This window comes from Octopus bimaculoides, chromosome 7 (genome assembly GCF_046866305.1).
Source record: "Octopus bimaculoides isolate indiv1 chromosome 7, ASM4686630v1, whole genome shotgun sequence".
Lineage (NCBI taxonomy): Eukaryota > Metazoa > Mollusca > Cephalopoda > Octopoda > Octopodidae > Octopus > Octopus bimaculoides.
The window spans coordinates 81,611,321-81,627,914 of record NC_142934.1 but is presented as its reverse complement, the minus strand read 5'-3'; the positions used below and the strand labels follow the sequence as shown (position 1 = coordinate 81,627,914).

At 36.9% G+C, this 16,594-nt stretch overlaps 1 protein-coding gene across 2 annotated transcripts in view; it reads right to left on the bottom strand.

Moving 5' to 3' along the window:
• Window positions 1-1,518: 1,518 nt before the first annotated feature.
• The window catches only part of LOC149134789 (uncharacterized), a 22,433-nt gene continuing 7,357 nt past the window's right edge, over window positions 1,519-16,594 (bottom strand). The window contains exons 2-3 of one of the 2 annotated variants that reach the window (XM_014932799.3): window positions 6,980-7,160; window positions 1,519-4,623 (exon numbers count right to left, since the gene is read on the bottom strand). In XM_014932799.3, coding sequence (XP_014788285.1) covers window positions 2,646-4,580 — 1,935 coding nt within the window. In that variant the 5' untranslated portion in view covers window positions 4,581-4,623; window positions 6,980-7,160 and the 3' untranslated portion in view covers window positions 1,519-2,645. The remainder of the gene's footprint in view (window positions 4,624-6,979; window positions 7,161-16,594) is intronic. The other variant, XM_014932722.3, reaches the window with a different exon arrangement.

The window sequence follows — 16,594 nt, the reverse complement described above, 5'->3', positions numbered from 1 at the left end:
CTTTTATTTATTTATTTGTTCGTGTGTTTATATCTTTTTTTGGTTTTTTCTGTATTTAATTAAATTTTGTTAACGTATGTAGTATTTAATTCCATTTGTTTATCTATGTATTGTATTATATTTTGTTCATATTGTTATTGGTTTATGGGGAACATGTTGTCATATGTTGTGGTTTGTGGTTTGTTAGGAGTGTGTGTTAGTGTTCCATTCTAGTTTCCTATTCAGGCTAGGTTTATCTTCTATTATGTGTGTAGCTTCTGTAATTTGTCTAAGTGCTAATTCTCTGCTATGTGTGGATAAGATTTTAATTTCTATGTTGTTAAGTGAGCCTCCATGTTCTTGCTCAGCGTGCTGGCACAGAACTGATGAGTTCTTCCCTTCCTTAAGTTCCTCCCAATGTTCATTTGCCCCCTCCTCTATGCTCCTTGCTGTTTCGCCTACATATGTCGTTGTCTTGTTACTGCATCGTCCCTCTATACATCTTATACTATAGACTACATTTCTGGTTTTACAGTTCGTTTGTGGGCTAAATCTACATACGGTACAGTTCCTATCAGTGCAGGGGGTTCTACTAAAAGGGTATACTCTACTGATAAGGGATTTAATAGGGTTGCCTGGCCTTTCAACAAACTTAATTCTTAGCTTAAGTTTGTCTAGGGCCCTTCTAAAGCGGTACGCCAGTTCGCCTCTAGGGGTGGTGTCGACGAACATGACGCTCTGGTATTTGTGGCTATCATACCATGAGCTGGCCTTCCCTATTTTCTTCTTAGCCCTTTCAATGGTGTTCCATGATTTGCTCCCATAGAGTGGGCAAATCCCATTCCTATCGTTAGGTTTGATTGTTTCAAACTTCTTCATAGCTCCTTTGTATACCCTGATCCTTTCTTTATGGCTGTAACCTGAGAACTGCATGCGGTGAACGAAATGTTGTATATGTCTCTTTAATTTTGTAGGGTTGCACATGCAGGAGACATTTCTCATTACTCTGACGAGGTCTGCCATCAATATATTAAATTTGGCATTGTCCGCAATAGCCGAGTTCCGGTGGATCAGGTATTTGGAGGCCATAGGTTTTGTATAGTGTGAATGAAGGATTCGGGTTTTATTATTCTTAGTTTCTAGCCAGAGTTCAGTATCTAATACAGGTAATCTATGGTTAGGGTGTTTAGTAGGGTAGTCTATCGTAACTTTAATACTCAGGTGGATGGAGTTAGCTATTTGCTGGATGCTCTCCATATATATATATATATATATATATATATATATATATATGTATGTATGTATGTATGTATGTATACGACAAGCGCTTTCATACAGTTTCCGTCACCCAAATTCACAAGGTATTTGTCGACCCAGAATTAGAGTAGAAGACATTTGCCCAAAGGGCTGCGCAGTGTAACTGAACTCGAAGCCACGTGACTGCAAAACAAGCTTCTTAACCATACAACCATGTCTACATCTGCATAATGATAAAAAAAAAACAATTAGTGTCATCACAGAAAACAGAAACAGCGGGAATAGTAAAATATTTAGATTTTATTCACACTATTTACAAGTGGTCGTATACACAAGTACGCACAAACACATACACACAGACTTAAATATATGTATTGGAATCCGCTTATTACGATCGCTTTGGGACGGAACCATTTAGATAACAATAGCAGACTGGCCAAATTAATCATTATCCTGAGCGTGTTTGGGAGGCAGTGACTTTGACTGGAAACATTACCCGTTATTACAATAAGCGGCTTCCACTACACACACACACACACACACACACACACACACACACACACATACACACACACACATACATACATACATACACACACATACACACACAAAGACACATGCACATCGTGTATCTTGGGAGATAATATCAAAACATGAACTGTCACAATTCTACTTCTTTATTGTTGCTTAACAATAAAGAAGTGAAACTAAGCCAGTGCCTATTCTTTTATTCTTTTATTCTCTTACTTGTTTCAGTCATTTGACTGCGGCCATGCTGGAGCACCGCCTTTAGTCGAACAAATCGACCCCAGGACTTTGTAAGCCTAGTACTTATTCTATCGGTATCTTAGGCCGAACCGCTAAGTTACGGGGAAATAAGCACACCAACATCGGTTGTCAAGGGATGGTGGAGGTACAAACACAGACACACAAATACATACACAAATACACACACACACACACTTTCGACGGGCTTCTTTCAGTTTCCGTCTACCAAATCCACTCACAAGGCTTTGGTTGGCCTGAGGTTACAGTAGAAGACACTTGCCCAAGTTGCCATGCAGAGGGACTGAACCCGGAACCATGTAGTTGGGAAGCACGCATCTTGCCGCACAGCCACAACTGCGTCTGTATTTATTTTTATAATGACCCTCCCAAGATACAACAAGATTCGTTTCAATGCACGAGTTCTTATACAGAACCTTGTAAACCAAATACAAAAACGAACTGTATATGTATGTGTGTGTGTATAATACTGTCTGCTTTCAATCGGTTCTATTTTTAGTCTTTTTTTTTCTACATATAAATATAAATAAAATTACGTGGTAGGTGAAAGAGAAGTGTAGTGTCAGTGTGTGGTGAAGTATGTTATTACGCATGCGCAATGCTACTAGTCTCCAGGACCGCTCTTACGCGATACAATAGCAGTATAGTTTCATCCGTTTGTTCCTTATACAATCTGATTGGTTACCGTATCGGTTGATTCGACTTATTTCTCCATAGAGACTAATATCGGTGTTGCTTTTGTAGTTCACTGAGGCTTCAAACAAAGATAAACCAGGTATTGTTTCAACAACAACAGTGTAAGTACCCTCTTCCGGTTCCGGGTGATTCAATAAAGACGCAAAGAAACCATATTCTTCTCTCAGACTTGCATGAGGGACAATTTTATCACTGCTTTTTATACTGTTCAGTTTTAAATTGCTACATATACCTCTCCAGGGTTGGAGAAGAGAATTAATTTTGTCAAGAATAAACTTGGCTATAGAGCGACTCACATTATTTTCTGTTGTGTTTAAAGGTTTTATTTTATAACACGGACAGTAGTTTTCACTAATGCCAGCATCTGCACAACTCCTTTGCTTACTGATTCTGCTAAATAAACTCACTCCTTTTGTCAATGTAAATCTCTTTGCATTGTTATTTTCGTAATCAGTTGACAGAATATCCTTCAATGTTTGATGGAGATCGTACGGACTTGTCAGTTTTTTAGTATTAGCGAGCAGATTAGCTGCTGCGCTTGGATAGTCTCTTTTGAAACCTTTGGGTATTGTCATTAAAAAAAGCGGCATTCTTTCTTCAATGCGTCCAATTAACGTATGGCGTATAGAATCGAACCTGTGTCCATGATCACTCATGAAAATCAAAAAACTGTTGTCTAGTTGACCATTATCCTTTAAAGATGTTAAGAAATTAACAAAATCGTTGTCAGCCAACTGTACAATGTTTAAATGACTATGACCAAGTTCTGTTAACCAGGAATATCCAAACCGAGGTGTATGTTTGTATTTCATTGTGAAATATTTATAATAATTCATCAAGACAACGTGTTTGGGAATATTTCCGAAGCAAAGAGTCGAAGACTTACTAAGCTGGACTTCATGATTCTCCAACATTAACAAGAAGGGACTAATAAACTTATTGCTAGGGTGAGTGTCATCCAAAGCAAGCCAAAACGGTCGCATATAATGATCAGTTGGTTGTTGGTTAAAACCTTTTGATAAATAGTTAAAAATACCCAGTAACGGTTCGTCTTCTGCAAACATCGTGATGTAACCGGCATCGGAAAAGTTCTTCCATAACAAAGGGTAAGAATCATAAAAATGATATGAGGGATCTACATAAGGTAATTTCGATGACTCTTCATAAGGATGCATCCCTGTGAGTAATGGTACCATGTTCGGGAAAGTGTTATCTCCAACTTTGGTGTAACCTTGAAAATCAAACGCCTCTAATTCTTGGGTGAGATACTTATAGGTTTTCGGAAGCATTCTCAAACAGTTTAACCTGGACACAGAATCGACCCCAAATATAAAAACATTATACTGTTTCCGAGTGTTTGACCTTTTTTTAACTTTTTCATTTGTGATATTTGTAGGGAAAATGTGAGCGTGTAGATTACTGTAAGAGGAGCCAGATTCATCCGCGCATGTAATACGGAAGAAGTCAGAAGGTATGTCCATGGGAAAATCCACTGTCCGGGCAGGTTGGTATAGGATATGATCATCATCATCGTATCTGTTGATAACATTGCACACACAGTATGTCTGATTTCGGTGAAATCCAAGAAGACGACCAGCTGTCCAGTTCAAATGTACTCGACCTTTGTTGTCAAGGTAACTGAAATCGTTGTTCTTAGAACATTGTAACGGACTGAGTTTACGGATGAATTGTTTTATGGATTCATCAAACGGGTCGATGTTCGGCAAGACACATTGGCCCGTTACTGATTCATAATTGTCGAAGTTTTGGAGATAGCTGGATATGTAATACCATGGTAGAGTTAGGCAAAGTACGATAACAAATAATTTTTTCCGTATCGTAAATCGTGTGTAGCGATTCATGACACTTGAACAGTTCTGTGCGATACCATCCTAGCATGAGTTGCTGAAAGAAAAGAAGAACAAAAAATTAACAGAACTGTCACACTAACAAGATTACGTAAATGACACAAAACTAAAGTAATATTTAATATCCAGTTTGTATTTTTAAATTTTTTAGATATTCAGATTTTCAATAAAAAGCATATATTTTTGTAATTCAGCTCAGTAATAACGTCACACACACCTATACACATGCATACACACACACATATGGGATCTATTTCAAAACGGGGGCGCCAGTATTTTCTTAACGAAACACTAACGAAACACTTTGAAACTTGGGACACTGGTAGAATGTGTCATATAAAACATCTTTTACTCTTAGTCTTCTTAACAAAAAAACGTACATCGCAAGTTATTCCATGTTAAAGTTGTCGTATTTCTGTAATTTCAACCAATCACTGACGTCTATTCAGCTAAATAGAGTTACTGCTGGGCGGTCATAAAAATGTTATTCCCTGTGACATATTTCATCCTGTTTAATCGTAATTTATACGCATATATTGTTTATATAATAAATTACGCTGTGCGTATCTATGTGTGTAACAATTTTAGAGTTCGGATTCTAGAGTTAGGGTTAGTTTTAGGGTTAGGGTTAGGGTTAACAGTCTAGTTAGGGTTAGGGGATTAATACGGTATACACCGTTACAGCGCTAACTGTTTTCAACTGAATAGACGTCAGTGATTAGTAGAAATTATCGAAATAAGACAATTTTTTACATGAAATAAATTCGAATACAAAATTTTTTTTCTGTTCTATAACACAAAATAGATAAGTATACGAAGTTTGAAAGTCTTTCGGTACCAAAAACACTACATAAAACATAAATGAAAACTGGTGCCCCCGTTTTGAAATAGATCCCACATATGTATATATCTGCATATACATACATTATACGGTTCAAAAATATACAAAAAAAAAAGACACATGTGATTGAGCAACTAAGAGAGTGTATAAATTTAGCACTCAGGAAAAATGGTAGAAGCTTTTAACATTTTCGAGCCAACGCTCTTCTACAGAATGGAGAGAAAAGAACAGAAAACGTATCGATTGGCACAAAATATATTTCTCAGAATCTACCATAATGGATCTTATTGCTGTTGATTTATATATACGTTAGTTAAGAACTTGAATATAAATGAATAATTTTATAAACACTCAAATATATAACTTCAGAGAAATATATAAAACCATTTGACTAATGGGGTACTCCGTTCTCAGTCCTAAAGTAATTTTTGCTGATGTTATTATCATTATTATTTATGGAAGTCACTGACGGGGGCATATGTCTGACAAGTACCATTCGGTCCGTGGTGTCTTAGCATTTTTTTCTCTCCGGGTGAAGCCATGGCGCTATGGACGATAGAGCATCGTGAGTTTGCCTACGACAGATACGTGGAGACTAACGAGTCTGTCATAGCAGTTCAGCGTGAGTTTCGGCGCCTCTTCAACATTTACCGAGATCAGGCTGTTCCCACTCGTAACACAATCTTACGTTGGGTGAATGCACTTCGTAAACGAGGTATAGAAGACTAGTGGGGGCGCCACGAACGGTACGGACCCCGGAAAATATGGAACGCGTCAGACAAGCTTTGATACAGAGTCCGAATAGCTCTGCTCGAAGGCATTCCACTGGATTTGGCATCGGTAATCGATCGGTAAGGCGTATTTTGCATGAAAACCTGCATTTCCACCCGTACAAATTGGTCATTGGACAACAGTTGAAACCATGAGACTAGTCACAAAGCAATGTGGGAGAGACTGGAGGCCAACTTCCAAGAATGCCTTCAGAAATGCGTCAATGAAAACGGACATCACATGATGGATGTTGTTTTCCACACTTAATTTTGACAAATGCTAATTCAATACAAGCACATTGATGTCAATAAAATTTGTTTGCAGCTAAAATTAATGATCTTGTGAATATTTCAAAAACGTCCGTCCCTTCTGTCTCACCCTGTAGATAAAAGAGATAATTGCACAGATAGGCATACCGATAGACGGAGAAAAGAGAAAGTAAGAAAGTTAGACAATGAGAGAGACAGAGAGAGGCGGTGATGGAGAGAGAGAGAGAGAGAGAGAGATAGAGTGAGAAAGAAAGAGAAAGAGAGAGAGGAAGTAGAAAGTGAGTAATCGATATTATAAAATTGGAAGTGTGGCTGAGTGAGAAAGGTTAAGATGCGAACGTAACAGCTCTTTTCTTTCTCAAAAGATGAATATAATGTATAAACTTCTCATTGACTCACATCATGAAATATGAAGGAGAGAAACAAACAAACAAACAAATGTATGGAATGACGAATAAATGTTTAGCCAGTTGAAGAGAAAGATTTTTAAGAGTGGTTTTCAAGTATCATACCTTATGTAATGTTTGCGGAAGTATAAACTGTTTTCATGATGAGTAAACTTCACTCCATTGACGACGTGGTTTCAAAGCTGTTTTTCAGTGAATTAAATATAGTGATAATGACGATGACGATGACGACGATGATGGTGGTGGTAGTGGTGGGGGATGTTACTGAATGCTGCTGCTGCTGCTACTGATGGTGATGAAAACATAAATAGTTTTCAAAAAATTGCATTCAAGCAGTCAAAGAAACACTTATGCAAAATCACATTGTGAAAATAATGAGCATAAATATAGAGCATCTCGGCTCTCCGTAATTTCATACACACACACGCGCACACAAAAGCACACGCGCGCGCATACGCTTTGTATTTCTGCTTGTTATGTGTGTGTGTATATATATATATATATATATATATATATATATATATATATATATATATATATATATATATATATATATATGTATATGTATATATTTAGCGAGTGAGAGAGAGATGTATGTATATGTGTTTGTGTATACATACATACATATATATATGTGTACATATGTATATACACATCTCCCTCTCCCTCTCTCTCTTTCTCTCTCTCTCTCTCTCTCTCTGTATATATATATATATATGCGAGTAAAAATAAATACAAAATAGGTGGGTTTTTTGTATGATTGTGTATAGAGGAATATATTATTTTGTTTAAAAGAGTTCCAACACTGTCTGTTTTTTATGTTTTATTTATATTCCTGCAGAACCAATGTGGGGTATAGAATATGGAATATACAATATATAATATAATATACAATATATAATATAAAATAAAATAAAATAAAAATGGATGGCACCATGAAAGAAAGTATTGAATGTAGATGAAATATTGAGTGTTCAATATAAAGGATCAAATATATAAATATATAAATATAAATATATAAAGGCGACTCGAGTTTCAGGGCTATTTCCCTTCGTCATGGCCGGTATGACAGACTTTATATATATATATACTATATATTTATACAAATATGTATGTATGTATGTATGATGTATATTCTTTTATTTTTTTACTTGTTCCAGTCATTTCACTGTGGTCATGCTGGAGCACGCCTTTAGTCGAAGAAATCGACCCCAGGACTTTTTCTTTGTAAACCTCTTACTTATTCTATCGATTACATGTTATGTACGAAATAGTGACAATAAATTTTGCGTCGAGTGAGGGTCGTTATGCCAATATTATTAACACACGTACTGATTCACTCCTTTATTATTGGTCAATTGGTTAAATACCCAACTAAGTAATCGACTGTTTGTTCAGTTTGATTAAGCAGTAAGTCGTTTGTTTTGTTTTTGTTTGTCAAATAGCAACGAAGGAGCGTTGACAAACAAAAACAAAACAAATCTATCTATCTATCTATCTATCTATCTATCTATCTATCTATCTATCTATCTGTACATACATACACAGACAGACAGACGGATAGATAGATCGATAGATAGATAGATAGATAGATAGATAGATAGACAGATATGATTACGACAGGTTTTGACAGAATTTCCCTTGACTAAATTCACTTACAATCCACTGATTGGCCTTGGACTACAGTAGAAGATACTTGCCCAAGGCGCCGAGCAGTGGGACTGTGTATATATATATATATATGTTATTTATGTATATGAATATAGGAGGGTGAGCTGAAAAGTTTCTGGCTTTGGGTAAAAGAATCCCCTCTCGGATTCACACAATTATTGCAGCGATCTTTCAGTTATTCTAAGACCTGTAAAAGAACTTGGAAGGATACGCCTACAAACAGGCGTTTCTTGACATTCTTAAAACCAGGAACTTCTCAGCAACTCATTTTAAGATGACCCGTTTCACGAGACCCCGGGTTTACGGGTTTTATTTTTCATGCACAGAATCCAAATTTCGAACGAAGTGCAAAAGTTTCTATCGCCACAAATGCTTCTGCGTGTTACCAAGAAATTTATTGAGAGCGAAAAAAAAAAAAAGCTTCTTCTAGGCGAGGACGTGGCTGTGTGGTAAGTAGCTTGCTTACCAACCACATGGTTCTGGGTTCAGTCCTACTGCGTGGCACCTTGTGAGTGGATTTGGTAGACGGAAACTGAAAGAAGCCCGTCGTATATATGTATATATATATGTATATGTATGTGTGTGTATGTGTTTGTGTCTGTGTTTGTCCCCCCAACATCGCTTGACAACCGATGCTGGTGTGTTTACGTCCCCGTAACTTAGCGGTTCGGCAAAAGAGACCGATAGAATAAGTACTAGGCTTCCAAAGAATAAGTCCTGGGGTCGATTTGCTCTACTAAAGGCGGTGCTCCAGCATAGCCGCAGTCAAATGACTGAAACAAGTAAAAGAGTAAAAGAGTAAACAAACAACTTTAGACTTCTTTCCTAAAAAGAAATCTAGAAGTCCGTCTACGGGTGCTTGTGAATCGGGCGATCGCGTCTACAATTGATGATGTGCGAGAGTCCAGTCCGAGTGAATGTGATTCAGAAAACGATTATAATAATAATATTTTTTTATTTTAAACGATCTGGACATTCTTTTTACTTCACGTAAAATAATATTCTTTACATTCTACTGTTGTTTTATTGCCATTCATTTACGAGTATTATAAATTTTATAGGTGAAATATTTTTCTGAGAACGAATTACGATTTATAACATTGCTACTATGGGAAATTATTGCTCTGCTTTACGCCTTTTTGCTTTACGAACGGTCTACGGGAACAAATTAACTCGTATATCGAGGCATTATTGTACATATATTCATGTGCGTGTGTAAGTGTATGTGTGTGTGTGTGTGTGAGAGAGAGAGAGAGAGAGAGAGAGAGAGAGAGACTGCAATCGAAGTAGGTGATAAAACTGAATCTAGAGAGACTGGGGCTGGTCTGTACTCGAAAGCCATATTTTAATAAGAAAAATCGAAAAAAAAAAAGTACGAAAAAAAAAGAAGAAAAAGAAAAGAGAGCGTAGTGAACTTGCCTAGGGGAAATTTCACGTCTTTCAACTTTTCCCCAAAGAAGGACCTTGTCCGCAACGTTGGATTTTTCTCTCCCAACAGCATGTTCGCTTATACATATGCATCTCTCTCTATCTCTCCATCTATCTATCTATCTATCTATCGATAGATAGATAGATAGATAGATAGATAGATAGATAGATAGATAGATATGACTCAGGCATTGCATTTGGAGTTTCCATTACAAAATGGAAAAAAACTGCAATTAATGGAAGGCACTAAATACACCGAGCATCGGGTACATTAATTTATTTCATAGTAAGGTGACTCTTATCGAACAAGAACACCAAGTGCTTATACATTCCAGAATTCATCAGAGAGTAAAGATACCCCGAGAATGTAATAGAACAAGTCTTGTAGGAGTCACTATTTAATATATGAGTACACGTACGTGTGTGTGTGTGTGGGGGGGGGGCGGGTTAGAAAAATGCTATGTAGAAATTATAAAAGTAAGCTTTCGATACAAATTTTACGAATATAACCTTATAGTTGAATAGGTCGATTCGCAGTCATTTTGGATCAAGATCAGCTATTTCAAGGGTTAGGATAAGTCGATTACATCAACCACAGTACTCATCTGGTACTTATTTTACAGACCTCGAAAGGATGAAAAGCAAAGTCAATCTCGGCAGGATTTGAACTCAGAACGTCAGATGTACGAAATACTGGATTATATATTATCTGCAGAACTAAGAGTGACCTAATATATATATGTGTGTGTGTGGGGGGGGGGGGGGTGTTTGATGTTTAGACGAGATATTAAAGACACCCAGACATGATGGATTTCTTTTAAGTGTTGCCTACCAAATACATTCACAAGACTGGATAGCCTGCGGCTAAAATTAAAAACACTTTTCTAAATGTGTGTGCGTGTGTGTGTGTGTGTGTGTGTGTGTGTGTGTGTGTGCGTGCGTGTGAGTGTGTAAATACTCTTATAGATATATGTATGAATTTTTGCGGGTCATCAGATTGTGTCCCTGATAGGGCACCGCCCGCGAGTATTTGGGCGATCATATTTACACCAGCACTTGTTTCAAATTCTGCTGCTTGTGTTGTCAATCATTGTCTATAGGAACACATTAAATCACGAGACAGAAGCATCTGAAATCTGAAATGGGTTTTGGGTGGTATATATATATATATATATATATATATATATATATATATATATACACATACATACATACACACACACACACACATATATATATACATATATATATACATATACATACATATATGCATACATATATATACATATATATATATATATATATATACAAACATGTATGTATATATATATCCATATATGTATGTATATGTACATATATATCCATATATATATATATACAAACATGTATGTATATATATATCCATATATGTATGTATATGTACATATACATCCATATATGTATGTATATGTATATATATATATATATATATATATATATATACATATATATATATATATATATATATGTGTATATATATGTATATATATACATACACACATGTATGTGTATATATATATATATATATATATATATATATATATATATATATATATATATGTATATATATATATATATATATGTGTGTGTGTATATATATGTATATATATACATACACACATGTATGTGTATATATATATATATATATATATATATATATATATATATATGTATATATATATATGTATATATATATATATATATATATATATATATATACATATATATACATATACATACATACATACATACATACATACATACATACATACATACACACACATATCTTCCGTTCTTGTGCACATGAACAGAAGAGCCTCAAGAAATGCGAAAACCAGATGATGCTTTATTGAACGAAGTTAATGACGCTGAAGACCTAGGACGGCAATGCAGTGGCCGACAGAAGATGTATGGAGGGATGTCTGCAAAATCTACACATACCTCTTAAAATCGAAAGCAGTGGACGCGCCTCCTTCGTTGGAAAGTGAAAGAGAGAAAAAAAAACCCATCTATTCTGACCGGTGGAGTCGAGAGAGAGCGCAAGCTGATGAACAAAGAAAAAGTAAAGGGCAAGAATGATATAACAGCTGAAATGCTGCAGGCCAGTGGAGAGCAGCTACGAAAATCCTCGTTCTTCGCTTCAATCGCTACATAGAGGAAGGATCAATACCTTCCCAATGGAAGGTGACATATACGATTTTGCTGTACAAGAATGGCGATATGGAAGATCTTAAGAACTATCGTCCCATCTGCCTCCTGTCTCATATTTACAAGCTGTTCACGAACATAATCGTTGAACGGTTATCTCTGCAACTAGATGAACACCAGCAACCAAGAGAACAGGTAGGGTTCAGAAAGAAGTACAGCACTATAGATCATATATTTACTCCAACGCAGGTGCTGGAACGAGTGAGAGAGTACCGGTTGCCTCTGTACGTTGCGTTCGTTAATTATGAGAAAACCTTCGACAGCGTCAAATCAACGCTGTATTGCAAGCCCTCAGGAAACAAGGTGTGACGACGCAGTTAACCTCACCAGTGAATGTTCCGGTGGAGAAGGGTTTCAGGAAAGGAGACACCATCTCTCCTAAGCTTTTCTTGAGAAAAGCTTGTCTTGAGATGGTCAAAAGAGACATGAACTGGAACGGAGGTATAAGGATAAACGGAGAACTGCTCACCCGTCTAAGATTCGCTGACGACATAGCGCTGATAGCGGAGAGAACCGATCAACTGCAAATCATGCTAGACGAACTGGATTTCAGGGGTTCGGTGGACAGCCTGAAGATCAACCGTACGAAAACCAAGTACATACGGTCTGAGAGCGTACCGATCGGTCGCTTAACAGTCGGAGGTAACGAAATAGAAGAGGTGAGCGGCTATGTGTATCTCGGTCAAGAAGTGACTATAAGACGAGAGATGGAGAATGAGATATTGAGAAGAGTAAGAGCAGGATGGCGGGCATTCAACTCAGTGAAGGATATGTTGAAGGCGAACTTAGACAAGGCAACTTGCGACAATTTCTTCAACAGCACAATCTTGTTTGCCATGCTATATGCAAGTTAGAATTAGGCTTGACGAAAAGAGAACAACAACATCTGCTTACGGTGCAGAGAGCCATGGGAAGGTCGATGTTAGGAATCTCGCTAAGAGATCACATCCGGAACGAGGAGATCAGGGATAGTACTGGATACCACTACGCAAAGCTACGATGGGCCGGTCATGTCGAGTGGTACTTGCGCGAGAGGAAGAGACCAATCGCAAGACCCTCCAATCAGGTGAGAAGACGATTTAAGAAAGATGTTTGGAACAACGTGGAGGAGAATGGTGAGAGCACGATGGGAATGGTCAGAATGGTATGACCAGCAAAGCCAACTTGGCACCGGATAGCCTGGCTGATCCAGGTGACATACATACATACATACATACATACATACATACATACAAACATACATACATACATACATACATACATACATACAAACATACATACATACATACTGCGAATAGTGTTGGGGCGGTTAGTCATGAGGATGTGTACTTTGGAAATCTGTATGCTGCATATTCACCGGCCCAGTGTAGAGGATGCTGGATCTCACTGTGTGTCGGAAATTTCTCTGGTCTGGAACTGGCCGTGAAGAAAATGCCATTCTTTGAGATAAAGCCTTAGCTATGTTATGGATGGGATACACTTGTATGCCGCGAGAAGTCCTCGGCAATAGATAAAATATATAATACAAAGGAGAGTATTACATACATGATATAGTGAATAGTGAAACTTCTATCTATTGAGATTGTCCTTGTAATTTGACGGTAAGAACTACTTTTAGGTATGTTCAAGACTAAAAAACAACAAATGAGAATATAAATATAGGCGCATGTACGTGGGTGTGCGGGCGCGCATGTGTATGTATGGACATGCGCGCTTACGCGATTACTATGAACATTTTTACTCCCTTACCTTTACTCCCTCCTCTTATTTAGCGGTAATTCTAATAGCTCTTTTGTTTTAATAACGGCCAATTACACAGTAATTTCCCTTTGTTTTAACAGACATTTTCATAGCATTTTTTTCGATGGCCCGATAACTGAAGAGATGCCGGAGTGGGTTTCCAATCCGACATCCGAAACTCGGAGTTTTATCAAGGCTACCGAATAATTGTTACATATTATATTTAGAGATAAATTCCTCTATTTGCATAAAATCGAGGTCTCTTTCATTCTTTTCTTGTCTTGCCATTTATATCAATATATATATATATATATGTATATATATATATGATTGGCGAACCCATGGAAAACGAACCGCCACCAAATATTCTGCTTATATATCTGTGCACACATTTGAATGCAGTGTATGCCAGAAGGTTTGCAAATCTAACGGGGGCCTCAAAAGACATTTTAAGATCTACAAAGATCAGAACTTATATGCAGCTCTTGGTGGCCCAAATCGGGTATGCAATCTACTTCAGTGTCTTTTCAGAACATTGTCTGGTTTAAAAAGCCACATCAGTTGCCATGATGGGGCTAATGTGTAGGTACAGGAGGTGGTCAAACTCTGCATAAGGAGTAGACAACCACCATATATATATATATATATATATATATATATACATACAAACACACATTCGCATCCACATACACACACACACAAAACACACACACACACACACACACGCACACACACACACAAACACATACACGCACGCGCACTTACGCACGCACGCACACACACTATATGATATAAATATATAAAAACAGAATATATTGTTTTATGTATTATATATATATATATATATATATATAATACAGATGTATTATTGTGTTAATAATATGCGTGTGTGTATTTATACATGCATGCATACATACATACATACATACATACATGTGTGTGTGCGAACGTGTGTGCGCACGCGTGCGTGTGCGAGCAGCACTCTCTTAAGGCTTGGCTACGCGGACAAGTTGCTTATCGGCCGCACGGTTTTTTTTAGTGTTCTTCTGACCTATGTATGTGGTTAGCTCTTAATAGATAAATACTCTAGGACCCAGTGTTTTGGTTTGCTCAGGGACAAATCAAATGGATGTGTATAGATGTATAGGTGTATGTGTGTATTTATGTATGTATACATCACTTTGAGTAAAGTAACTTTCTATAACCTCCGATGGAGGTTGGATATTGTGCATGAAATCGGACAGATGGGGACAGATGCACAGACGTTACCTGTGAATCAAAGAGATAGCAATGCTCCACTTTGTATGATCACTGATTTAGCCTCAGAACTGTGTCGACAGTTTGTGTGTCCGTGGAATAATCGCCCACTCACACGGTAATTCATTAAGCATGATATATATATATATATATATACGACAGGCTTCTTTCAGTTTCCGTCTACCAAATATATTCACAAGGCTTTTATCGGCCCGAAGCTATAAGAGAAGACACTTGCCCGAGGTGCCACGCAGTGGGACTGAACCTGGAACCATGTGGCTGGGAAGCAAGCTTCGTACCACACAGTCACGCCAGTGCCTATATATATACATACATACATACATAAATACATATATATATATATATATATATATATATATATATATATATATATATATATATATATATATATATATATATATATATATATATATATATATATATACATATATATATATATATACATATACCTAGATTCTTCAAAGGAATGTAATGCTCTTAGTTTATTTTTCCTTGAATCGTCTGTCTGGATATTTTGTTGTCCATTTTTTGTTTCACATAACTGTTTGGGTCTTTTGCGTTCTTGTCCCATTTTGTATTGTATATATATATATATATATATATATATATATATATATATAATTGAACAATGCTTGAAACAGTCGCACTGCATCACTTCTTGATATCCTGTTGCTTATTTTGATTTTATCCACCCTACTATATATATATATATATATATATACGTGTGTGTGTGTGGGGGGGGTGTATGTGTGTGTGTGTGTGTTGAAAAAATTCGGAGTTAACAAGGGGTACAGTCGGACATTTATTTTCAATCACTACAATTGTTTCTACGCAAATTAGTTCTCCAGGCGAGCTGCTACTTGATTATGCAACTGTTTCTCTGCATTATGAGATCTAGTTGTGTTTCCTCAGGTGATATGTAAATACTGTCTTCGTAAGTTCAACTTTTCGGCCTGAAATTAGTAGTAGCCACTGAGTTTATCGAGAAGCGTTGTTGCTGAAGGAACTTTGGCAAACGCCTGGAGAACTACGTTGCGTAGAAACAATTTTAGTGAGTAAAAATAAACGTCTAGCCGTACTCCTTTCCGTCGACTCCAACATTTTTCAATTATCTATTCATACACGACAGAAGCCCAGACGCAAACCTAGAAGTACGTATAATGCTACTACTGGCTAGCACTGTGAAATCTGAAGGCGAACAAGCATTTTACTGTACTCTACTACGTTCTTAACAGAAACTATATGTAAGCTGAAATTTACAGAAAAGTGAAAGACGAAGATAGGTGTTTGAATAACAAGCATGTGTATCAGTTTGACGCTCGGGTACACCAACATGGCTGTAGTCAAAGGACTGAA